Raw genomic sequence first — 26,500 nt, forward strand, 5'->3', positions numbered from 1 at the left:
ATATATATATATATATATATATATATATATATATATATATATATATGACATATGTGAAGAAAAGAGAAAAGAACCATGAAACTACTGGGATCCTAATGTTTTCCTTTTCCTGGTACATAGGAGGCATGTATTACCATGCCATGTGCTTGGTGGCAGGAGGTGGAAGGCTACAGTCATCTGCCTGGAATGCCTCCTGTCCCCTCCAACACAGGTACCCAGCCACCATCATTATGTTCTATGAGTCAGAGGCTTCGTGACACACTGAGGAACTGGGACTTGCCTTTTCAACATGTAGGAGACAACAGCAGAAAATAAAGTCACACCCACCAAAACCTCATCCAATACTGCATTGCGCCCTCTTTTCTTCTTGTACAATCTGCTTTATTTTAACCTCCTGTGACGTGAGTCTGAATGGGAAACTTTAAAGTTACATGCACATAGCTCTAAGTTCCAGTGCACACTCAAGGACAGCAAAGCCGTGGCTTCCTTCCCAAGCACCTCATACATGAAGAATCTGTACCCAATAAGTTGTGTATATTTAAAAACAAAGACCCTCATTAGAAGGTAACCTGCTCCCAAATTTTGTGTTAGAGGTAATAAAAGATGAGAAGAGAAGAAATACAAAAGTCTAAAGATTTTCTATAACAATAGCACCTACAGAGGAACTCCCCAGTAAGTGAGATTCCTGGAAGCTGTGCTAGCCTATCAATAATGAGGTTTCTAAACTGCCCCATGCCACATTACCAGACACATGAGGCAATGGGCTTCATAAGTAAGTGCTAGCTTTGTGATTTTAATTTTTTTCTGTAAAACAGGGCCAATATATATTGCGTTTTTATATTTTTTTCTGTTAACTCAGATACCATCTTAAAAATAAGAATAAAGTTTAATAGTTGGATCTAAATTCTAATTTCCTGTTGTTAGAAGAAGCTGGCATAGCATAACCATATGGATTTGCTTGCATTTTCTTTATAGCAGGTCCTAGAACACATTTTGCTGAAATCCTGGAAACCCTTCCTACAACAACAAAAATATGTAAATTATGTTCAGTGAGTGGGAAACGCCTTAGGGTAAGAAAATATCTACAATAACACACATCTTATATGTATATCTCATTTTTATAAAAATTTAAAAGGGTGCCAATTTACAAAGAAATGGTCACATTTTTACGTGCACTTGTTCCGTACTAGGCAAGTTGGCTATCATGATATGATTCAAAATAAAGATCAGAAAGATCCAGGCCCTACCTTAAGGCTTCACTAAGACATAGTCTGAAACATAGTGCCAAGCCTATGGAAGACCATTGTGATCTGAAGCAAACCTTTAGGGAGAATCCATATCCATCTTCTTCTGTCTATGCATAATTGGGCATGCATATGGTTAAACCAGATTCAATATGCAGAAAGGATGTGCACAGTAGGCAAATGTCTACATGATGTACTCCTGCCAGTCCACACAGGAAACCACTTGAATTGTGTCCTTAGTAGCAATTACTTTCTCTTGAAAAAAAAAAAATGCCCCAAACAATAATCAGGGTCTTCACTCTTGTTGCCCTGGCCTCTTGCAGTATAGTCTGACATGCATTCTACAGCTTTGTTTTGAATAATATCTCCTTGTTATTTTGCAATCTGTGTGAGCCTTTACTGGAATTTTGTGAGAGCATTTATTTCAGTTCATTAAAGGACAGTCCAGCAAACCTGGAAATCTTGCCCAGACCCCAACCACGAGTAACAATGTAGTTGCTAGGATTCCACTGAAAAGAATAAGCAGAAAAAACAGTTCTTAGTATGGTGTAAATAGGAGCAGAAAATAAAATATTTCTTTACTTAAGGGAATGTTCACCTTAGACCATTTTGGTTTGTGGGTTTGGATAAAAAGGCACAATTAACTGTTTGTATTAAAGGGTCCCCTGAGGCCAAGCCCAGGGACCTGGGCCCAGCGTGGGCACTCTAGTGGTCCAGAAAGCAACAGGGCAGAACCCCCGCCTCTTTGCCAGGTTCCATGAGGACACACCATGCAATTTAGGTAAATGATTTCCTGCAATAAAGGTGACCCTGAGTAGGATAAAGCCAAACTATGCCTGACAATGAATTTAAAACAGGGATTTTGCCTTTTTTCTTTTCTTTTCTTTTCTTTTTTTTTTTTTTTTTTTGTGACGGGGGTCAGAGAAAGAAAGTGAATAAGGGGTAGGAATAAGAAAAGGAAAATGAAAGAGGAGAAGAAAAGCTTAGAGAAACATTTACAATAGTCGTGTGTATACAGTTCACGAATATAAAAGACAGTATTGATTGAAAATACATTCTTCCCCTTCCTGAATGCATGGTGTAAAAGTGAAGCAATAAATGCGAATATTGAGTTATTTTCATCTGTGAGTTTAGGTGGTATCATATGCGATGAGGATACTCTATATACACTGGAAAAATAATTTTGCTATTAAAATTAGAGAGCTTTCACTCGTTCGTGGGAGGAAGTAGACATGAGGTGAGCAAGGCTGGAAGGGGATACCTAGAAGTGAGGTGGAAGGCAGGTGGATGGGAAGAGGAGGTGGATAAATTTCCTGTATACAGGGGATGTGGCTGTATCATCTGTGTGTGGAAAAAACTTTTAACACTCTTCCTGAAGATTAATCTTGGGGACTAGAGTGACAGTCTTCTTCAGTATGCCACGTCAGGCCCATGTATAATGGTTGAAAATTTGTCTCATCAATGGGAGTGGCTAGTGGGCAGAGGACAAGTGACACGGCTAACTGCTACTCATAAGAACCATAAATGCCATTTACATTTTTCAACCCACATCCATGGGCTTTATGCCTATAGAAGCTGCAACTCCATTCTATGTGCTTTTCTATCCCCTTAAATCTACATTCAAATGTGTATTTTAAAAACAGTATGTAACTCAGACACATACTTCAAGAACTGCTTTTAAATTTTTTAATGCATCTGTATTTGCACATATATTATGTTTGGTATATGTGTATGCATGTTCAAATGTGTCTGCAGATGTGTGCAGATGCATGTGGAGGCCAGATTGATATCAGGTATTTAATTCAACAGCTGGGATTACAGACAGGTGTCAATCCTGCCCAGCTTTTATGTGGATGCTAGGGTTATGAATTCTGGTTCTCATACTTGCATAGCAATCACTTTATCAACTGAGACATATTCTGAATTCTGGTTTTTAAATATATTGTCACGTACTTAATTTTATATGTTTAAAATCAGACTAAGTATGTGATCTAAAATGCACTTACCCTCATAGTCCCATGGTAAATAAATAATTCATATGAGAAATACAGACAGGAGCCAGGAGTGTTGGTGCATGCTTTTTTTAATCACAGCACTCAGAGAGGCAGAAGCAGGGAAATCATTGTGAGTTCAAAGCCAGCCTGGCCTACAAAGGGAGTCCAAGACAGCCAAGGCTACACAGAGAAACTCTGCATCAAAATAAACAAAGAAAGAAAGAAAAGAAAAGAGAGAGTGAAGAGGGAAATACAGGCAGTAATGTATCTTTCACCAAGACTATCACTGAGATAAGGCTTATACTTTCTTGTTTAGGGACATAGCCAATCCTAGGGCATTATTTCCAAGGTATCAGGATCTAACCATATGGAACAAAGAGTGATGACTGTCTATATTTTCCTTGGCTTAAAAAAAAATAACACATTGAAAATTTTAAAGTTTTTTGCACAGTCTGGGATGTTCACTAGCAAATCAGTTACAAAGTTCTATCCCTAGCACACAAACACACAAATATAGTACACACACTATATACACCATACTCTGTACACACACAAACACACACACGCACACCTCCCATTGGAAAATGAAATCTTCTAACCTTTTAAGGAGGTTTTAGATGTAGTCTTTGGAAAATACCCCAAGAACACATCTTTATTTGGAAAAATAGTGTGGTTTCCATGTTTTTCTAAGAAATCAAACATTTCTAGAAAGACAACTTGAAAAATGAGAGAGCAGCTTTATTTGAGGGAGATAGCACATGTAACACATTTTCTACATTTTTTTTTTTTTTTTTTAGTTTCTTTTTTTTTTTTTTTTATTTTATTTTATTTTTTCTTTTTAGTTACATTTTCTTAACTCCGTGTCCCAGCTGTATCCCGCTCCCTCATTCCCTCCCCAACCCCACACTCCCTCCCTGGTCTCCTCCCTGCCCCTTTCCAAGTCCCCTGATAGGGGAGGACCTCCTCCCCTTTCATCTGTCCCTGTTTTATCAGGTATCTTCAGGGCTGGCTGCAAAGTCCTCCTCTGTGGCCTAACAGACTGCTCCTCCCCTGGGGGGAGGTGTCAAACAGCCTGCCCTTGAGATCCTGTTAGAAATAGTCCGTGTCCCCCTTACTTTGGAAAACTACTTGGTTACTGAGCTACCACAGGCCACATCCGAGCAGAAGTTCTAGGTTATATCCATAGATGGTCCTTGGTTGAGTTTCAGTCTCAGAAAAGACCCTGTGCCCAGATATATTTGGTCCTTGTAGAGCTCCTATCCTTTCCATATCATACTAACTTCCCTTCTTTCATATGATTCCCTGCACTCTGCCGAGGGTTTGGTTATGAGTCTTAGTGTCTGCTTTGAAACACTGCTAGGTAGAGTCTTTCAGATGCCTTTTGTGGTAGACTCCTGTCATAAGTTCAAGGCACATCCCATTTGTCTTTCTAAATGAGGATTAATCACCTTCGCCTGTGTCCACTTTCTTGATTATCTTCTTTAGGTGTGTAGATTTCATTATGTTTATCATGTCTTGTAGGTCTATATAAGCGAGTATATACCAAGTTTGTCTTTCTCCTTCTGGGATACTTCACTCAGAATGATCTTTTCTAGATCCCACCACTTGCCTGCAAATTTCATGATTTCCTCCTTTTTGATTGCTGAGTAGTATTCCATTGTGTAAAAATACCACAATTTCTGTATCCATTCCATTAGCCATTAGGGAAATGCAAATCAAAACGACCCTGAGATTTCACCTTACACCCATCAGAATGGCCAAGATGAAAAACTCAAGTGATAGCACATGCTGGAGAGGTTGTGGAGAAAAGGGAACCCTCCTCCATTGCTGGTGGGAATGTAAACTGGTTCAACCACTCTGGAAGTCAATCTGGCGCTTTCTCAGACAACTAGGAGTAGTGCTACCTCAAGACCCAGCTATACCACTCCTAGGTATATACCCAAAATTTGCTCAAGTACACAACAAGGACATTTGTTCAACCATGTTCGTAGCAGCTTTATTTGTAATAGCCAGAACTTGGAAACAACCCAGATGTCCATTTTCTACATTTTTAAAACCTAAAATATTTAGACTTCGCAACTCTTGTTTTTTTAATGTATTATTCACACCCATGTGAAGCAAAAATCCTGACTTGAATATAGAAAACTCTGTATAATTGATTTGCCTTTTCCTGCTTTGATGGCCTTCTTTTGTCATTTCTGTGTTATAACATAAACATTTACACGTGTTTACAGATGTACACACCAGCTTATGACACAAGCAGTAAACTTCCCTTAAATAAGACTACAGGACATTTATCAGGCATCTCTGACATTCAAATTTATATAATATTGGCTATGAGATACTAGCAGCAGCCTGACAGAGAAGAAATGCTGGTGAGGTGGGAAGTCAGTTTTCTCCAGTGCTGTGAGTCTCCTCTACTGCAGGGCTCCGCGGCTTTCACTGTAAAAGCTAAGCAATGAAAGCTCTCATGAAGAGTCAATTGGAGGACAATGTGGGAGTGAGAATGTAAACCTTACTGCGCGTTCCTCCCAAACTTAGCTTCTGTATCTTTGCCTGACATAGCTAGGAGGACAGCTCTATCAAGACTTGAGAGTTATCCCTATTAAATTCTATCGAACACAAACTCATGAACATCAGAACAAAAAAAAAAAAAAAATAGGAGAGAAGTTTAGTGTTTCATCTCCATGGAAACAGAACCCTATGCAGAGCCTTCTGCTAACGTACCTAGTTCCTTCACCAATATAGATGAGTGAGAAGAGCAGCACAGGCACCATGCACGGGCTGGAAATCTTGTTTATCTGCCTGTCTGATATTTTGGGCAAAACACTGTGAAGGACCTAGTCCCCTCAGATCTGCTATCTGTGAAATGAGGATGTTTTGGCGGTCTTTCAGGAGTGTTGTGCCCATTATATAAGATGATCTACAGAAAATCCTCAGTAATATTTCAAGCACCTCATATGTAGCTCTATTTAGCATAGTTTTTATTTCTACCATTACTGTTACTGTTATTTAGCCTGTACTCCTTCTAAACAAGACTTAAACGTTGTTTAGTGAACTTGGATGTCAGATTAACAAATGTCTTTTTCAGATTCTGGAAAGGTGGTACCTCTTAAGGAAGATGAACTCTCCTGTGCTAAGAGTGTATTCCTAGACAGACCCTGCCAGCAAACTCATCCAAGATTTTCTGGCCAGAATTATGTTTCAGAAAATTTTATCAACATGTACTACAGTCAGAGCTTGTTAATCAAACTGTTATCAAAATTTGTATTTGTGCACATGGTATCACTTTCTAGAGTATTATTATGTATGCTTGTTTTTGTTTAAAGTGTTCCTAGGTCAAGAAAGCTTGGGTCCCTACCTCAATCTAAGCTGGCCACACAGTACAGTCAAATGTCATATGTTTGAGGTAGTCATCATAATATTAAAAGAATGATTTAACTTTGTATAATATAGCTTTCTTTTCAGTCTTATGGGGCTTTAAATAAAGTATAGATGATTGTCATTAGTAGCAATTAGATTTGTGACCATGACATTTTTCAAATGAGTCCATGTCGAAGGAAATTAACTCAAAGGCTCCTTCTCCGACTATATTCCACCATCTTTGCTACAGCACTGACAATAAGAGTTGGCTTGAATCCATGACACAGTACACTGTTACACTTACTATGGGTTCCTTCAGTGTTCAAGAAGAAAAATCCACATGAAAACATATAAAGGGTCCTGTGTAGGGAACGGCTGAAGTCCTGAGGAAATATGTGTTGTTGATGGGAGCACTTCCATGTTAAGAAGCCCAATGATTCAGACTCATGGGAACTGAAGCACCTTCTCCAATAGAAGTGCAGATGTTGACAGTGTGTGTGTGTGTGTATAGAAAATACATGAAAATTTAAGAGAAAAATACCAACTGCAACTTGTCCCAGTTTCTGCTTTCTAGATATTTATGGTCTAGTTTGTTCCCCCTACAGAGACCCCCTACAAAGATTAGTTAACCTACCTCCCTATTCAGCTGTATACAATGACCCAAATCCTTGTTAAGACCATAAACCTGCCTTTTCAATTTAGATGTATAAAACAAACTTGCTGATTTTCTGGACTGCTAGTGTGTTTCCATCAGAGTGAATAGCCCATCCAATCCAACATTTCCTGTGCATGTGTCTGTGAAACTGTCTTTTCTTCATGAATCTCATCCCAATCAGGTCCCTTAAGCCATGCAGGTCATACCAACCAGAGAAATGGTAAAGAAAATAAAAACGTGAAAATTTGGAGATTGGATCTGGCTATTTTTATTAGAAGTATGAAATGTTGAGAGTTTCCGTTTAGATAAATTAAGATTTAAAACTGCTGGTAATTAGTGCTACAGTAATTAGTAACTAGTAATTTAAAAATGTGGCAGTATTTGTTATTACTTAGGGAGTAAGAGTGGTCATCATTCTGCATACATTAAAATGTTAATAAAATGACACTGAAAACTTATAACAATGTTTTCTATATCCTGAATATATCATGATTTAATGTAATTTTAACATTTGTTCTTTAAGTTAAAACATACTGTTCACTTAAATTATTCTTGAAGCATTTTGATTAAGGAACAGGACTGTAAGTAGATGTTAATGAGTCAGATCCAGCAAAAAGAAATGACTATATAAATAGTTGTAAAATGTTTATAAGACAGAGGGAGGACCTATCATATGCCCAATACTGTAGCTAGCATTAATTATAGCTGTCACATCCTTTCCACAGATGGGAAAACTGAGGCATAACTGGTTAACAGAGCAGCAATTCACATCACTGTTCAAATCTACCATGTCACAGCAAGAACTATTGTTCTCCATGCCTAAATGCAAAACCTCTAAGTTAATCCACAGTTTATGTATAAATGAGAGGCACTGTGTGTAATTAATATGTATAAATGAGACACCAGTATGACCAGTCTTATTTGTACCTGCCAATAGGCTGATCCCCCTGCCATAAAATATATATTTCTGAAACAAGTCTTGCTTTTCTGTACTTTTGTGATGGTTGACTTTAATTGTGGCAAAAAAAAAAAAAATGTAATTGCACGTCTCTAAAAATCACATTTTAATAAACTTAGACCCAAAATGATTGACCCTACTTTAAAGTAGCAACATATGAATTTTTAAACAATGACATCCTTTTTCAGGAACCAAGTAATTTAGACTTCTTTCAAACATATAAATGAGAACTATTAAAAAAGTTTCTTACATCAACAATATATGTTACTGCTGAAACCCCAGGAGACTCCTCCATACACAAAATGACATGTCTTATGGAACAAAGACATCTGAACTGTCAGGTAGAAGGTCTTAATGTATGTGAGTGAATGGGCTGGATGCTGTGTGACACTTTCATAATTTTTTTTAAAGATCCAATCACTATTATCCCAAGAGATCCTTCCATATATTTTGGCTTTGGAGCATAGTGTCATTTACTTTTAACAGTGACTTCAACTGAGGCAACCTTCTGAAAATATTTAAGGCAAATGTTTATGAGCTTTTAAATTTTCATATGATACAAACAGGCCTTGTGTGCAGATCTGGCTGTGCCTCTTACTTGAGCCTTTCCAGTATAAGAAGTACACAGGGCCACTGGTTTTAACAAGCTTCTCTTATCATTTATGTACATATTTAATAGTCACATTGCTTTATATTGGATTTTTTTGCCTAATTAAAAAATGCCATTTCCATTCCTACTGCAAAGATTTACATGTATTCATTTCAAAAGCATGGTGACAAAAAAAATAATAGAGAAAAAGCATGAACCAGAGGAGGCACTTTCAAAGTGTGGTAGAGGATCTCCTTCACTATCAAGACTTAATGAATTTCTGGGTTCCAACACAATCTGCTTTGTGGCTCAAATAGCAAAAAAATAAAATTAAATTAAAATAAAAACTGATTGTAATTCAGTCTATTTGGTTTCTGAAGCAAATGAGTTTAGAGATAGTATTCTCAGCTTTTGCAAGTATATGCAGATGTATAACAGAAGGCTAATCACAAATTAATACTACTGGGAAAATAACATGCTTATTGTTACAAAACTTGTCTCCTTTTAAGATTTCAGCTTCTCATGCCCACATCTCACTCCCTGCCTTCTTACATTTTCTAAAAGTATGAATAGTTTTGATATAATAACCTTATATCTATGGATGTCTGCTATAAATATTTCTTTATAATTACAGCTGAGAAGACTACCTTAAGCTACATTATTCCAAATTTTAAATCAGAATTGATATGCCTACAATAGACCAATACTTCATGTTCAAGTTAATGCGCGATTTTAGTTGTTACAAACAATAATGAAAACACAGGTGAAGCTAACTCTCTGCTGTCAAGCGAACTGCTATCTACTTTCTCTTATGAATGGTCTTTCTTTTGGATTAAACCACTGCACATGTATGACAGGTTCAATTTCCAGAAAAAAACCCTTTAAGACAGAAAGTCTACTATGAGCACAGGAAGATGTGAGAAACTGCCCAGTGACAGAGAACCAATGACATCGCTACCAAGCTAGTTCATGACTATTTGTTAACCTAACTGGCCACAGAACCAACATCACATTTAAAAGCATGGTAAACAGAGAAAAGGAAAACTGGCTTAAAAAAGAAGAAAGAAAACTACACTACCTGCATGTAACTCCTTAACTTTATAGGAATCCCAAGAGTGGAAAGCTTTAACTATGGCAGAGTTAGCCTTTTCTTTAACCATTTTATCTTGCAACAGTACCATTATGGGTAAAGTTAAATGCTGTGCAAGAAGTATATAGCTTACCACCAAACTCCTTAGCATAGAACATAAAGCCTTATAACACCAGTACTTAAAGAAGAACTTGGGAGATGTCATGTCTAAAGGCCTTAGATTAAATAAACCAAGATGTGATATTTTTCCTTGAAGGTTTGAGAACTAGTAGTTTTGTGAATGCTGTGGTGAAAAGGAGGAAAAATATGAAACAAGTCTGGTAGGATAAAAGGTTTAGAAGAATAACCTCCCAATACTATAAACATCAATGTCCTCATCCATCATTCAAAACATTGGCCAAAACTTTTGCATAGATAAAAGAAAATAAAATTTAGGAAAGATTTTCTTGTTAAGTGATATTCAGCATGCCCAATCTAAACTTCTGAACAATGCAGCTTTAAACAGAGATTAGCATGGTTAACCATATATATGTGAGCAGAAACTTATATATGACCACTTCTAGGTCAAGCTTCTTGCTGCAGGCCTGGCATTGAAAATATCAACCGATACAGGCAGTTTTAATGTAATGAGTCAGTTCCTACCTCTACATAGTCCTTGGCATGGCCCCAGTCTCGTTTGGCGTCCAGATTTCCCAAACTGAAACATTCCAGTTGTCCAAGGTAAATCTTAGCTACTGACCGGCTAATTTTTCGAGTAACAAAATTAGCTCCTAAAAAGAGAGACAAAAGATGTATTATCACTAGAGTACATTTGACATTTAACAGTATCAGCCTCTGGGCATTTCTTTCATCCCATCTCCCCCCTAAAATAACAATATAAAAAGAAGAACGATCATTAGCTGTCATTTAGACAAGTTAAGAAGCTCTAATTCTAAGTGTCATATCAGTTCTACTTTCATAACAAACATTTCTTCTTTGGAGGATGTCTTAACATTCCTAATTTGCTGTTTCAATGTGTAACCCAGGCTTTAGGCCAAAGAAAAGCTATTGGAATGCCAGTTTTTAAACAGAAAATTCTAAAGGGTTGTATAAAGGGAAATGCCAGAATGGAAGACAGACATCTAAGACCACCCTGATTTTTTTTTTAAACACAAACACCATATATTTCTATTAATAAGGTTATTTTGGGGCCCATGGGAAGAGGGAGGAAAGTAACCGTTCACAGGGTAAACCTAGTTACAGGAAAGCCAACAGGAATGTCTTTGGGCTGCCTTTCTCTTAACAAAATAAGTGGTGCTGACTCTCATCCAGAAACCTGCACATCCATCTAAATATAAAGGAGACAGTTCCAAGTCAAGAGTTCCTCTGTACCATACTTACTGCAAGGATATTTTCCAATTTCACGTAAATGGTATCTACAAAATTGGGTTTCTGAATTTTGTACAAATATTTTTAAATGTTTGGATGAAATGTACCATTATCTGACAAAATAAAAAATGTTTTTTTTTTGTTTCTCATAATAATGCCTATCTACCTTTACTTTATTATTTCTTCTTTACATATTCTTTAAGATATGGAGTCTCAAGTTGGATATAGTGGTTCCTAAGCCAGTTTCTTTGGGGAACATAAGGGATATATGTAAATAGATTTTCTAAACTTTAGCAAAGACATTGACTATAAGTTCAAACAGGAACTCTAAACATTCACAACAATGTTGTATTATTAAAAGTACAATGAGAATGTCATAGGAAACCAAATGCTTAAATAGCACCGCATGGGGGCATTAAGAAAATGAAGATGGGTGAAGTGGTACATAGTCAAGAGGTGGAGACAGGAGGATTTAAGTTTGAGGTCAGCTTGAACATAACGAAAGATCTTTTCTGAAAACAACTAAAGAAATCAAACTTTCTACTTTCCACAGCAATTAACAAAACACAATGGTCCACCAAAAAAGAGCCTTGTCAAATTAAAAACATTTAGTAGATGTTTAATATGAAATCTTTAATATTCTACTAGCTTGCTATATATTTAAGTTTGTAATTAAATCAGATACAGGTTTATGTCTGTCCTCCCTGTCAGGACTAAGCTATCATCTCAAAGCACATGACTATAACAATTGATACCAAATTATTAGGGTAGGTTCCCAATACGATTTTGTGAGACTTTTCTATTACCATTACACTGCTTTTCTTTTTTTATTATTTGTCTTTTTAATTTTTTTTATTAATTACAGTTTATTCACTTTGTATCCCAGCTGTAGTCCCCTCTCTCATTCTCTCCAATCCTACCCTCTCTCCCTCATTTCCTCCCATGTCCCTCTCCAAGTCAACTGATAGGGGAGGTCCTCCTCCCCTTCCATCTGACCCTATACTATAAGGTCTTATCAGGACTGGCTGCATTGGTCTTCTTCTGTGTCCTGGTAAGGATGCTTGCCCCTCAGGGGGAGGTGATCAAAGAGCCAGCCACTGAGTTCATGTCAGAGACAGTCCCTGTTCCCCTTACTAGCACACCCACTTGGAAACTGAGCTGCCATGGGCTACATTTGTGCAGGGGTTCTAGGTTATCTCCATGCATGGTCCCTTGGTTGGAGTATCAGTCTCAGAAAAGACACATGGGCCCAGATTTGTTGGTTCTGTTGCTCTTCTTGAATAGTTCCTGTCCCTTCTAGTCTTCCTATCTCCCCCTTCTTTCATAAGATTCCCTGTAGTCTGAACAAAGTTTGGCTATGAGCCTCAGGATTTGCTTTAATACCATGCTGGGTAGAGTTTTTCAGGGGCTCTCTGTGGTAGGCTCCTGTCCTGATCCCTGTTTTCTCCCTCTTCCAATATCTGTCCTGTTTGCCTTTCTGAATGAGAATTGATCATCTTACCCAGGGTCCTCTTCCTTGCTTAGCCTCTTTAGGTATACAGATTTTACTATATTTATCCTATATTATATGTCTAATATCCACTTATAAGTGAGTACATACCATGTGTGTCTTTCTGCTTCTGGGATACCTCACTCAGGATGATCCTCTCTAGTTCCCACCATTTGCATGCAAATTTCATTATTTACTTTTATTTTCATTGTGGAGTAATATTCCATTGTGTAAATGTTTCACAATTTCTTTATCCATTCCTCAGTTGAGGGACATCTGGGTTGTTTCCAGATTCTGGCTATTATGAATAAAGCTGCTACGAACATGGTTGAACAAATGCCCTTTCCTTACATATTTGCGCATATTTTGGATATATGCCTAGGAGTGGTATAGCTGGATCTTGAGGTAGCACTATTTCTAATTGTCTGAGAAAGCAACAGATTGATTTCCAAAGTGGTTGTACAAGTTGACATCCCCACCAGCAATGGAGGAGGGTTCCCCTTTCTCCACATCCTCTCCAGCATGTGTTGTCACTTGAATTTTTGATCTTAGCTATTCTGATGGGTGTAAGGTGAAGTCTCAGGGTCATTTTGATTTGCATGTCACTGATGACTAAGGCCTTTGAGAATTTCTTTAAGTGTTTCTCTGCCATTTGATATTCCTCCATTGAGAATTCTCTGTTTAGCTCTGTACCCCATTTTTCAATTGGATTACTTGATTTGTTACTGTTTAACTTCTTGAGTTCTTCATGTATTCTGGATATTAGCCCTCTGTCAGATATAGGGTTGGTGAAGATCCTTTCCCAGACTGTAGACTCTTGTTTTGTTCTAATGACAGTGCTAAAACAATCCTGTACAACAACAGATCATCTGGAAGTATCTCCATCCCTGATCTCAAGCTGTACTACAGAGCAATAGTAACAAAAACCACATGGTATTGGCATAGAAACAGAATGATGGATCAATGCAATTGAATAGAAGACCCAGAAATAAACCCACACACCTACAGATACTTGATTTTTTACAAAGAAGCCAAAACTATTAAATGGAAAAAAGACAACACCTTCAACAAATGGTGCTGGTCTAACTGGATGTTTATATGTAGAAAAATGCAAATATATCCATATTTATCACCCTTCACAAAACTATAGTCCAAGTGGATCAAAGACCTCAACATAAAATCAGACACACTAAATCGGTTAGAAGAAAAAGTGGGGAAGCGCCTTGAGCTCATTGGCACAGGAGACAACTTCCGGAACAGAACATCAACAGCACAGGCTCTAAGATCAACAATTAATAAATGGGACCTCATGAAACTGAAAGCTTCTGTAAAGAAAAGGACATTATACTTTTTTTTTTCAAAGTCCAGAGGAACATCTGACTTCATTTGACTTACCTGCTACCCAGAATAATCTGAGCACTCACCCAGATTAGCACTGAACTGAACACAACACTTGAAAATAAATAGGCATGGTCTACTGCCAGGCAATGCAGAAAGGAGGAGTGGGTCCAAGGACCCAAACTGAAGGATTTATCTTTAAATCTGCTTATTCTGGACACTTCATATAATTCTTTTTTGATTGTTTCTTTCATTTTGAATGACATAGTAAAGTTGATACATGTTGTAGCTTGAATCGGAACATTATAACTTTATGGCTTATGTTCTTCTCTAGGAAAACAATATATTTTATTTGTTCTATCATCTGCAGGTAGATATTGGGTTGTTTCCATTATTTAGCCATTGTGACTAAAGCTGCTATGAACAGTTACTTAAAGTTTTTGTATGGATATATGTTTTAGTTTCTTTTGGGGAAATACCTACGGCTGGAATTGGTGGGTCATACAGTTGCTCTATGATTAGCCTACAAGACGCTGCAGACCATTTTCAACGAGGCTGAACTACTTCACTTCCACTTCAGTGTAACAGGGCTCTGGTCCCTCTGCATTCTCCCCACCACTCGATATTTACTGCAGCCACCTCAGCAGGTACTGGATTGGCTTTCATTCGTCTATCTCTAAAAACTATTGAAATCAACAATCTACATTTCCATGCTTACTAGATAACTGTATAACCTCTTTAGAGAAGGTTTTAGCTGGGTTAGTAATCTTTTAATTACAGAATAGCAAGGGTTGGATCAAAGTTCTCAATATGAAAGTATTTTCTAACTGTGTGCACTATCTTCACTCTTTCCATGGTGCTCCTTGAAGCATGTATTTTGTTGTTGTTGGTTTTTGTTTTTTGATGAAGTTTAAATTGCCTATATTAGCTTAGTTATATGTGACACAGCAATCCTATTCAAGCCTTTTTCCAATATAAAGTTGTGGAGACATTTATATTTTCCTCTTTTGTATTTTAACTGTTTGTCCTTAAATCTGGATTTGAACTATTACTAATCTCAAATCTGGTGTAATGAAATGGCTCAGCTTTTATCATCTGCATGTAGATACCTAGCTGTCTGGCTCCCTGCTGGAAAAGTAATTCTTCTTCCAGTGAACTGGTATTTTTCTGAACCCCATGTTTAATTTTTAAAACTACTTTTGTAATCATATGTTTCACTAGTTAAATCTTAGGACAACATCAAAATGATTTAAAATATTTCTTTTCATTGTTATTCTTTATCACACAAACACTAAGTCTTTAAAATATAATCATATAAATTAACAAAATGGGGTATGGGACATTTTAACAACTATCCCAAATGTACAGGTGAAGGTAAAGGAGCTCTGTGAGGCTGAGGACCTGCCAGGGGGCAGGAGAAGTATCTTAGTCAATCCCCAGCCTGTCTCACTATGTCCACAGAGGTCAGAAGGAAATGTTCCTCAGTAATTTAAACTTTCTTCTGTGATATCATTGGGCATATCAATATAATATCCTTGTAGTCACATACGTTTTAAAACAAAACTGAAGGAAAAGAAGTGACAAAATTAATAAAAACATATCTCCTAAATAACCAGCATTAAACTAGAGTCAATTGATTGTTTTTCATACATGAACAGTATACTTACTGAAATTAATGAATTTGATATTTTTCATGTATATATGTAGACAAAAGTGCATGTGGTACACTATAACATGAGAAAAAGAGGACAAGAAAAGCTAAATGTAAGGGGGTTAGGAAAAACCAAATTCAACTAATGGAAACAAGCTGAGTACGCGTTATGATGTATTCTGATAAAAGGCTAATTGTTCTCCTAGCTCTAAATTTGTCATGGATTTTGTTTTGTTTTGTTTTGTTTTTGATGGTATACATCTACATAAAATCTATTGGATACTGAAAGTGTAAGAGGAACATGAAGTTTCACAGCTTCAGTTCTGAATGCCAGTTCTAACTGCCTAAGTTCAGTAAGTTGCATACACATTGAGTCTGATTAATTTGGATGTGTAATGTTTTTATTTCCAAGTTTTTTTTAAAGAATAGTTTTTAAAATAAAATATCAGCTGCTAAATCACAATATATTTACAACATTCTACTTCTACAGAGATTGCTTTTAAAACACACAATATGATGCAAGACAGTCCTGACTCCCTAAAAGTAAAACTGAAAATTCTTATCCTTAGCATGCTAATCAAAACCAATGCATTTCAAAGGTTTGTTTTTCACATTCCTAAAACCAGTCAATTTAGCCCTTAAGAAGAATCACAACTGTGAGAATGATATAATATTTGCTATGTGAATGTGAACATATACACCAGATTTGCACATGAATACATACATACATATGTAAAATTTTATCTGTCAGCATATAAATAGTATTTGAAGAAACTATAGTTTCTCTCATAAAAAAATCTAGTTTGTTGCCCAATTCTTCATTTAAAAGTTTTCTGAAGCTACATAAAGCATAAAGCACAAAGTTTGCAAACAAGAAGTTATTACAATTCATCCTGAACCCCACATGAACCTCTGACTGGGGCCCTGAGTTTCCCCTGTGGTAATCTTGGGCCATCCCACTGAGAATTGCCTGGGCTGTGGCTTGGTGCAGACAGGGTGTAGAAAGAAGAGACACTGAGAAGGTCATGGCTGGCTGAGCATACTACTGAGATCAGAGAGACCATACCTCATTTCGCTCACCAAGCCTTGCCAAGAGCAACACTATTTAACTGCAGGTACTCGCAATCCAGCGGGCATGTTTAAAGGAACCCCAGGCTTGAAAGAGGACAATTCACAATGTGCATTTTTAGGGAGAGTTACTATCTTTTGGCAACTACTTATAAATATGTGCTTAAAGTGCTGTTCAAAGAATTTTGCTACTTTCACCAAATATTCAGTGTATTTCCACAGACATATAATTTAAATTCATAAATCCTTAAGAGTTTCTTAACTTTGGTATTGTTGTCCTTGGGACCAAATAACTCCTTTTCAGGGACTGTTCTGTGTATCCCTTAGCTTTTATATCCTCAGCTGAGACAACCAAGGATTCTGCAAAATTGCTAGTTTCTCTAAGGAGACAAAACCACTACCTTAGTCAAACAGAAGATCCCTAAAAAAAAATAATAAATCTTAAGCTATCAAAACAAATTTACATATAAAAGGAACCTTACCCACAGATATGCTGTCATTTCAAGTCTCTCGACTCATTTTTTGCACTAATCAAGCTCTCAGGGAAGTGACGAATACGAAATCTTTAACCTTGTATATAACTATGACTCTTAGTCTGGCCCTGTGAGGGGGATTGGCAGCCTAGAGCACACATTTGGGAAACATCCATTTCAAGTCTGAGACTGGCTGAGACCACCAAGAGGGAGATGAACAATAAAACAAATGGTCCACAAACCAAGTTCACTGACATTGACCCGTTTAGGGTCAGGCAGAGGAGAAGGAAAGTCTACAAAGCCTGTGTCCAGGGAATACCCAAGAAGCTGCTATGTAATGAAAAAATCAGATGAAGTGACCGCAGGTACAGCAGACATCTGGGGCCTGAATCAGACATCATCTGAGGAGGTTGGAAAAGCTCCTGAAGAGGACAAGGCTCAAGACAGGATGAAGAGGTCTGTCTGAGATGTGACCGGGAGAATCTGTTTAGTATGTTAAAGATCCTACACTGTGGGAATGGGAAAAGAACGGCAGTCTAGAAATATCTCAGTGACAATAAAGACTTTCTTGAAAGCTTTTGCTGCATGGCAAGAAAGTGGGTGATGATTTCCAGGAAGGGCGAGAAAACAACATTTGCAAGCTGAAAGGGAAGATCCAGTGGCGGTGGCAGCAGCAGCAGTGGGGGCAGTGTGAGTGAGAAAGTGAATTGAGAGAACTGAAAACCGTTGGCATCAGGGTGTCAAGGAGGGGACTGGGAGAGGAGGAAGGCTCTCTGGATAGTTTATTCCGTAGCACCTGACGAGGCAGAGAGCACACAAATGCAGGTATGCTGTGCACCAACCATGACTGAAGGCTTCTAGTTGCTCTTGAAATCTAAAACACTCCCTTTCCCTATGGCATGAATTCTCTGCACTGTAACTGCTGCACTTCTCAAGCACTCTTAATCAAGCAGTTTTATATACCTGCCAGTAGGCCACACTAAGAGTAGTTAAGTTTACAGATCACACCACAGGGCATTGCTGTGTTCTTTCCTTTTTTGCCTAGCACTAGTGGGGCTGGCCTGACTCTACCAATCAGATTGTGCCAAATTTTATTCCACAGGGACAGCCCAGTTGTGTTGGCCCAAAGAATCTGTTCTCCAGCTATGTGGCTAAGAGAGCAGGCGCAGCCAAGGCAGAACCTTGAGTCTTTTTCAAAGAGCATGAAAAGAAAACCATTTCTTTCTACAAAGGAGAATATAAAGGTATTGGTGACCTTAGCTTTGACTTCACAGAAGCAGAAAGCTTGGGAAAATCTCTGTCTCTGTCTCTCTCTTTCTCTCTCTCTCTGTCTCTCTCTTTCTCTCTCTCTTTCCCTCTCTCTCTCTCTCTCTCTCTCTCTCTCTCTCTCTCTCAGGAGACAAAGAAGAAACACCTGGCAGACAACACCGAAGTTTCTGGCTCTAGCTAATCCTAATGCCATTCTTACACTCAAAAAAACATCCATATAAACCTGTTTGCCTATATTTAATTAGTTATCGTGCATAAATCTAACATGAGTTTTTGCATTTCTAAAGCTAGAGTCTTAGAAAACTTGAGCAATTCCACCTGGCCCAGGCCCTGAGGGTTTTCCTTTCGGGATTCTTGTCACTGCTGTTAGGTATTGTTCTTGTTTCCACATTTTTTTCTTCGAAATCTCTACTAAAAATTCATATTTTCTAAACATAAATCCAGCCATAATACCCTTTCTTGAGTGGTCATAATGCCCACCAGACTATTCTCAAGTGATCTGTCACCCGTCACCTTCCCAGTGTCTCCTCCTTACTCTGTGCCCTTTAACAGTTGTGACAAATGGCACAGATATGCCAACCATGTCTTTGTTCACAGACACCACTAGATACCTACTCCCCAGCAATAAAAAGCCTCTCTTCTTCTAGACATGGTCTGTTCTTGGAAGGAATATCTGGGCCTCTTACTGCCAGACACTTCAGTTTATGTCTATGGCTATTCTGAGCTCTTCCACAAGGGTGGAGCTACTCCTCCTCTGTTCTCAGTCAGCCCTTGCAAAGACTGCATGATATTACATTTCTTGAGCTTTAGTTTCCTTGTCCCAAGTTTTTAATAACAAGCATTACATTTGTCACTTTCAACAGGGGCAGGCATGTTACCTAACACATGATAGCCGTTCAGTCACCCCTTTCTTAGCATGGAAAGGACGCAGGTTATTCAGTGGTTTAATAACAAAAAATGTCTTCATAAAAGCAGCATATGGTGAGCCTTTGTTATTTCTTCTGTAGTAGCTCCACTCAAAATTCTCCAGCATGTTTAAACTCTAATTGAGATATGCTTGTTTCTCAAAGCCATACACACTTCAACACATCAAAGTAGGGCCACCAACATCAGGCAATAACAACAACAACAAAATGTTGGCTATATCAGGCAGCTCATGTCCCTTCTGAACACATGTAAATTTACTGTCTCCCTTCCTAAGTGCAGAAATATCTACACAGGACCTTGCCCTCCACTGGAAGAACTTGAGGTAAATCTAAACAAGAACTTCTTCATAAATGCATTTAATATAGCCCAGAATCAAAAGATCCTGGGATTAATACAGAGATAGAAATATCATCTTGTGACATCAACTCCTCTTTTTTTTTTTTCAGGAATGACATTAGCATTAAACAAATGACTTATCACATATCACTTTATATTTGTGGTTTATTTTAGAATTCATATAGCTTTTTAACAGAATGACAGTGTTTATACTTTCAGTTGATGTGCTAAAACTTAAACCTCTTTCATTAAAATTTCATTTCAGCTTCTATCCCAACTCAGAAGTATAGTGACATTTAAGAAGTAGAGCAGGGGCACTTTATGTGAATTTCATGTTCAAAGTAACTGTAAAGAAACAGCATTGGCTTATAGCCATCCCAGCATGAAGAATGCAAAGTAAGAAAATCTCCAAAAGGCCTCTGGCTCAAATTCTTCATCTGATAGGAAATTAGAACAAATGTCTATACAATGAACAACTGTGTCTCCTTCTACTGTAATTTTGTTTAGCTCTTTTGATAGGGTTTTCTTGTTCTTCCCTGTCACAGAGGGGTAAATACATTCAAAATCCTGCAGACAAATCAGTACAGAGAGCATTTATTCACCCGGGGAAAGCGAGCAGCATTGCACCTTCTGCTGTCACTGTTGCGTGTAAGTTTACTTGGACTTTGGTTTTTTTTTTAAAGGAGGGTTTGATTCTAAGAGCAAGAATAATTATAAATTAAGGCTAACTACTAAGTAGTATTGCCAGCCAAACTGTTGATATGGAGTGTACGAGTGCATGTGTGTGTTTGTGTGTGTGTCTGTGTGAACGATCAGAGAAGAAAAACACAAGGAAGGGAATATAAGACATTCCTACTTGTTACATAGTCTTTTTCTTAGACTATCCTTTACCCTTTCTTGAGGTATCCACTCTTTAGGCTTCCCATTCAAAGGCATAAGAAGTGAGGAATATATAGGAGGCTGCACATGTGTGTGGGCAAAGCAGTAACAGGAGCTGTAACAAGTGAGTAAAAGAGAAGGCTTCCTTTCTGGAAAAAAACTTAAGGAGGAAACACAACTGACAAAATAATAATATCTGTAAATGTTTTTAGGACTTGCGAACATCAAGGTATGCAAAGGTTTAAATTCAGACCATCCTACACAGCCTTATGCCTTGAAGGCATGGTTCCCAGCTGGTGGTGCTATTTTGAGAGGTGGTGGGAACTTTGGGAAGTGAAGACTAGCTGGAAGAAGTAGGTCATTTGGGCTGGGTCCCTAGTGGCTCTGTCTTGCCCTGTCCCCTTCCCATGCTTCCATTTTATAGTCTGCCTCTCCCTCCACATACTTGTGCCTGAAAGCACATGGGGACAAGCAACCATAAACCGAACGCCCCAAAATCATGAACCAAAATAAATCTTCTCCAAATTTTTCCCGTAGGTATTTTGGTCATAGAAACAAGAAAACTAACTAATACAGAACATAATACCCAAGGAACAAATGCCCTACCTCCATCCCTCCTTCTTACCCATTCTATGAGCCTAGGATTGAATTTTAGAGTCTATACCAAGCTGCTACTTGATTTGCATGAAAGCAATGTCTGTGATTTGATATTCATCAAATCAGAGTATTTTTACGAAAATCACATGAAATCAGATTTTGCAATTATATAAATTTATGATTTAAAGAGTTTTGAAAGATGAAAGTATCTGTTTGCCAGCATATCATTGAGATGCGCAGGATAGTTTCTATAAACCAAGTATCATGACACAAAGCTTTTGACTACTGACAGACCTAGTCCTTGGATAGCTTCATCCCTAGTTTCTATGTCAAATATATAACAAAATTGGGTGAAAGATTTGCTTTCATAGACTATCTTACTTTTTCACTAATGCTAGTTAATAACATGCTAGCATATGTTAAGGTTTAGAAAACCTAATTAGGACTAAAACAAAGCTCATATGGAAAAACAAAGTATAACAGAAGAGACAGGTCACACCTGTACTGGAATTGCTTCCCCTTCCAAATTCACAATCTGATCGCTTCTTTAATTATTGTTGTTACATGTATTTACATATGCATACATATTTACATGTATATTTATACAGCCTACTGAGTTCATTTAGCATTGCTCTTAAGTATAACATGTGTTCAAGTCTGACCACTTGGAATTCAACAACCTATAGGGGGGAAAGCTTGTCCCTACAAAAAACTTGTACTCCCTCACTCAGCAGCCACTGACCACATGTAGTTCTGTATCTAGGGAACTTCCCTAGTGGAATTTCCTCTGTCTGTGTTGGCAGGTCAACTGGTGGTACCATTATGCTGGTGTATAGGCAACATTACTGTTGAGAGTTACTTCCTCAGTTGTATGCCCACAAGTTAGTAATCCTCAGGTACACTTTGTGTTAGCACTTTAGGTTCCATTTTCAGCATTAAAAAAAATCCATCACATGCCTGTCAACTCTGGGATAGAAGATTGTTTTACCATCATAAAAATTAATTTACCATTAAAAGAAATTCTGAAACAACAACAAAAAAGCATGAGGATCAGTTCTCAACAAGAATATCTACAGAACAATAACTGGGAATTAAATATGATTCACACACATGACAGAAGCACAGACCACATTTCTAGCATGATAGCCATTAACTACTTTAATTTCAACTAAAAAATCTGAAAAAGCTAAATGTTGATTTCTTTATTTATTATTCCTATTTATTGTAGTAATGGTAATGGAACCCTGGGCCTTGAGTATCTCAGGCAAATACTTACCATTGCACTATATCCCAACCTATATTATTCTGCAGTATTATTATTATCACCATTATTATATTTTAAGTTGTGAATAGACACAAACTACATCTATTTTTCTAGGTAGGGAATTAGTAATGGTCATGACAGTGATGATAATGTGTTAATAGCTTCACTTACACGATTTCCTTTAATGCTCATAACAACCCTAAGTGAAGTCTATTATCATCCAATTTCACAGATGAGTAAACCATAGCTCACAGAGGTTGAGAAATGAACACAAAGTCACTCCTTTAATAAGTGGTAGGGCCTGACTGAATCTGAGCAGGTGACTGGGTCTGTATCTCCACCTGAGGCAATTAGAAGGAGGAGAAGCTGAGAGTTTATGTGGATTAGTGCTAGAGCAAGTGCTAGGAAAGCTTCAAGTCCTAAGTATTCTCAGCACCCAAGAAATGGTTGACAAAGATAATCTTCCACAGCAACACTAAAAAGAAATTCTCAGACTCAAACAAAAGTTTGAAAAGAAAATCCAATATGACATAATTTATTCAAAAGACAATGTAGAATAGCAGGGTACAAATGGACAGGGAAATGGGTAAAACAGGAATGAAGGATTCTAGTTATAAAGATGAAAGGAAAAATAGTGAATAAGGAGGTAGGAGGGCAAATTAACATTAAGGATTTCTTAAAAAATCATAAAGAAACATACTATTATTAACTATGTACCTAACTATACACACCTATACATTTTAAATAAAATTTCCCATCTAGGCTGACTGCCTCTCCAAAGAGCCATGGACTATGTAAGTAAAACCAACACCAGGAGTGAGAAGTCCTCTTGTGAGTTGTTTGTAATGACTGTCCAAGAGACTCCCAAACATTATAGGCTATTGCTTTTGACCTTGGTAGCCCCACAGAGGTCCCTGTTACTTAAGACAGCATGAACTACAGACACAGAGCCCAGAGACCCCTGAACTGAAGCTGACCTAAAAACCACCACCCTGAAGACAGGCTTTCATAGTACCAGAAGGCACCATGTAAGCTTCCCAAGGAAGGAAACAAACAATAGTTCTACCCACCTATGACACTTCTGAGCCCCAATAATGACCAACCTGACATTATAACCTTAAAAGGGAAGTAGTGGCAAGCATATGTTGGCAGTAACCAACCTCTCTCTAATTGGACTTATGACCCTTCAATATGAGGGAAATTATGCCTGGTACCAGAAAACTCAAACTACCCAGGGCTCATGATGTTATACAGAGTGGAGGCAAACCTACAACCGGCACTTTGCTAAACCAGAATAATACCTAACTATATTCTAAATATTTGTCTTTATAGCCAGGTGTGGTTGTGCATGCCTGTAATCCCAGTACTCGGGAGGCAGAGGCGGCATATCTCTGTGACTTAGAGGCCAGCCTGGTCTGCAAAGCACTTCCAGGACAGCCAAGGCTTCACAGAGAAACCCTGTTTCATAAAAAAAAAGTCTTTATATATATATATAGATAAGTGTAATACTGGAATATATATATATACATACATATGTATGTATATACATATATACATATATATACATATGTGTATATATAAACATACTGTAGATATACATAATAATACTGTATATATGTAATATATATAATCCTGTATATATACATAATAATGTATATATACACATATATATACATATGTGTGTGTGTGTATATTCCAGAAAAACGAAATGCCCACTCAGCTTTTTGGATATACCTTCGAGAAGTATACAGATATATCTGTTTGTTTTTGCAGTTCTGGGTATGGAATCTAAGGCTGCACACTACCATGGACCTCTGTCCCGTGCCCATGGTTATGATTTCAATTACAAGCTGAATTGACTTATAAAATTTGTTTGTGAGAGTTTATATCATCTTACACTATCCCTTTTGCTGTCTTTCAAAACTGTGGCCTCTTTTTCTTTAATTGTTATTGTGTGTGTATGTTCCTAAAGGCATAAAAGCAACCCTCCAAGTCTATATAATGTTACTTGTATGTACATGTGTTTAGAATTGACCATGTGGTTTTGAATACCCCATTGGTGTGCTTTTCTCAGTGGAAGACTTTCTCCAGCTCTCAGCATTCTTTTGTTGCCTGTAGTTCTTTGTGTAGAGTTGAAGCCTTGTGAGCTTTCCTCCTTCCATGTTAGCATGTCTATTGGTGTTGCTTTTGTTCTCATCATATTTAGACAGCCATGTTGGTGAGACTTCACGGATGTAGCTTTTGATATAGGAAACATAATCTTGCAGAAAACTTCATGTTCTTCTGGCTCCTATAACATTGTTGTCATATCTTATGTAATAATGGCAGACTAGGCTGGCCTCAAATCTTATAATATATATTATAATATTATATGTAATAAATTATAAAGCTTTATATTCTTCACAAATGACTTTGATGGGTATCATTAATAAAAGTATATGAACAGTTCTAAGCAATATTTAGGAAATTCCTCCATAATCTTTCATAAACAGCTTTGGTATCTGACCAAATTATTCTTTAATTCTGTTTTGTTTTGTTTTCTGCTTTCTTAGTTCAAATAGAATTGGTTTACTTATCAGAATCCATGTACAAAAGGCTTTTCCCACAATGAAAGCAATTCTACACCATCACTTCCATTTTATAAATGTCTCCTGACTACACTAATTTGGTAAATCCCATAGTTATGGATTTTGTTGTCTTCATTCCTTAACTATCTTACTCTAACTGGTGAGTAAAGAGAATCCTACCGCAGAGTTCTACAGGGTTTTACCTTGAAAGTGGAGAAGGAAAAGAAATGAATATGCTCCAGATCATTGTTGAACACAGTAGAAAAGAAGAAGAAACAAGATGAAAGAAGGCTCAAGTCTACAAGGCACAGTGATAAGCTTTTTCATATATTCTCCCTTTTTACCTGTACAGTGAACAGATAAAGCAGGCGACCCTCATAATGTCCCTGTCAGGTGTGGTCATCCTTCCAAATGCAAATGAGGAAACTAACGTCTGAATGAGTAACTTGTCAGAGGCTTGGAACTTTCAAGTAGTGACCTCCCTGAGCACACTGCCTGGCTATGCTGCAGGGAGTTGTGACATTAGTTAACAGTTTGGTTTCAGACATAAATGTTACATAAAAATTATGAAACAGTATGGAGAAAAACACCTTTGATTCAATTAGACAATCCCATAAGTATCATCTTACTTAGTGGGAGGGAATATTTTGTTTGATGGTAATAACCACTTCCAGTTAAACAAGGATCACTTCAGAAGCCTTGCATGGCTAAGCAATTATACTCCATCTCTCCACAGAGAATAAGATGGGCCAGACAGCACTGTAATCCCCAGAGGTGCATGTCATCTGTGGACTATCATAGTCTACACATACAATGGCAAATGAGATGATATCACTTTGTTCTCCAACCAGAAAGGCGAGGTTAGTAGCCAACAATTAACCACTTGTGAACAGGCAAATGGTTGTTAAAATCTATTATGGCCCCATAGAGCTCCAGGAGGAGATTACTTCATCCCTGATTTCACAACAGGTGGCAACTGTCCCCTTCCCCCACTAGTGAGTTAAGGTTCTGATACTCATCTAAGAAAAAAAAAATCACAAAGCACATTTGATAAAGAATATAAATAAAATATGCAGCTGTTGGCACTGGCTTTCTTGTTTCTTGGTATTACTATACAAGTGTGACTGAAATCTGCAAACCATAACTCTGTGGAATATTCTACTCAAACATTATTCATACAAGGAGACAGGGTGCTATACTATTTTATCTCCTAAACATCAAACTGGCTATGAATTCTAAAAAGTTTGAAGGAAAACTCTCATTTATATGAAACCTCTCACACTTTATTGCTGTAATTCTGTATAGCAAAAGATTACCTGCAGCCTGTTTTAATGGTTGTTTAATGACAAAAGTAGAGAGATTTTTGATGTAGTTGTTGAAG

The 26,500-nt window shown here is 37.5% G+C and overlaps 1 protein-coding gene across 1 annotated transcript in view; it reads right to left on the reverse strand.

Moving 5' to 3' along the window:
* Positions 1-26,500, reverse strand: part of Gmds (GDP-mannose 4,6-dehydratase) — a 501,725-nt gene that overhangs the window by 256,187 nt on the left and 219,038 nt on the right. The window contains exon 7 of the mRNA XM_055619053.1: positions 10,536-10,663. Within this exon, the coding sequence (XP_055475028.1) occupies positions 10,536-10,663 (128 nt within the window). The remainder of the gene's footprint in view (positions 1-10,535; positions 10,664-26,500) is intronic.

Source organism: Psammomys obesus, unplaced genomic scaffold (genome assembly GCF_907164565.1).
Source record: "Psammomys obesus unplaced genomic scaffold, mPsaObe1.curated_primary_1811, whole genome shotgun sequence".
NCBI classification, from domain to species: Eukaryota; Metazoa; Chordata; class Mammalia; order Rodentia; family Muridae; genus Psammomys; species Psammomys obesus.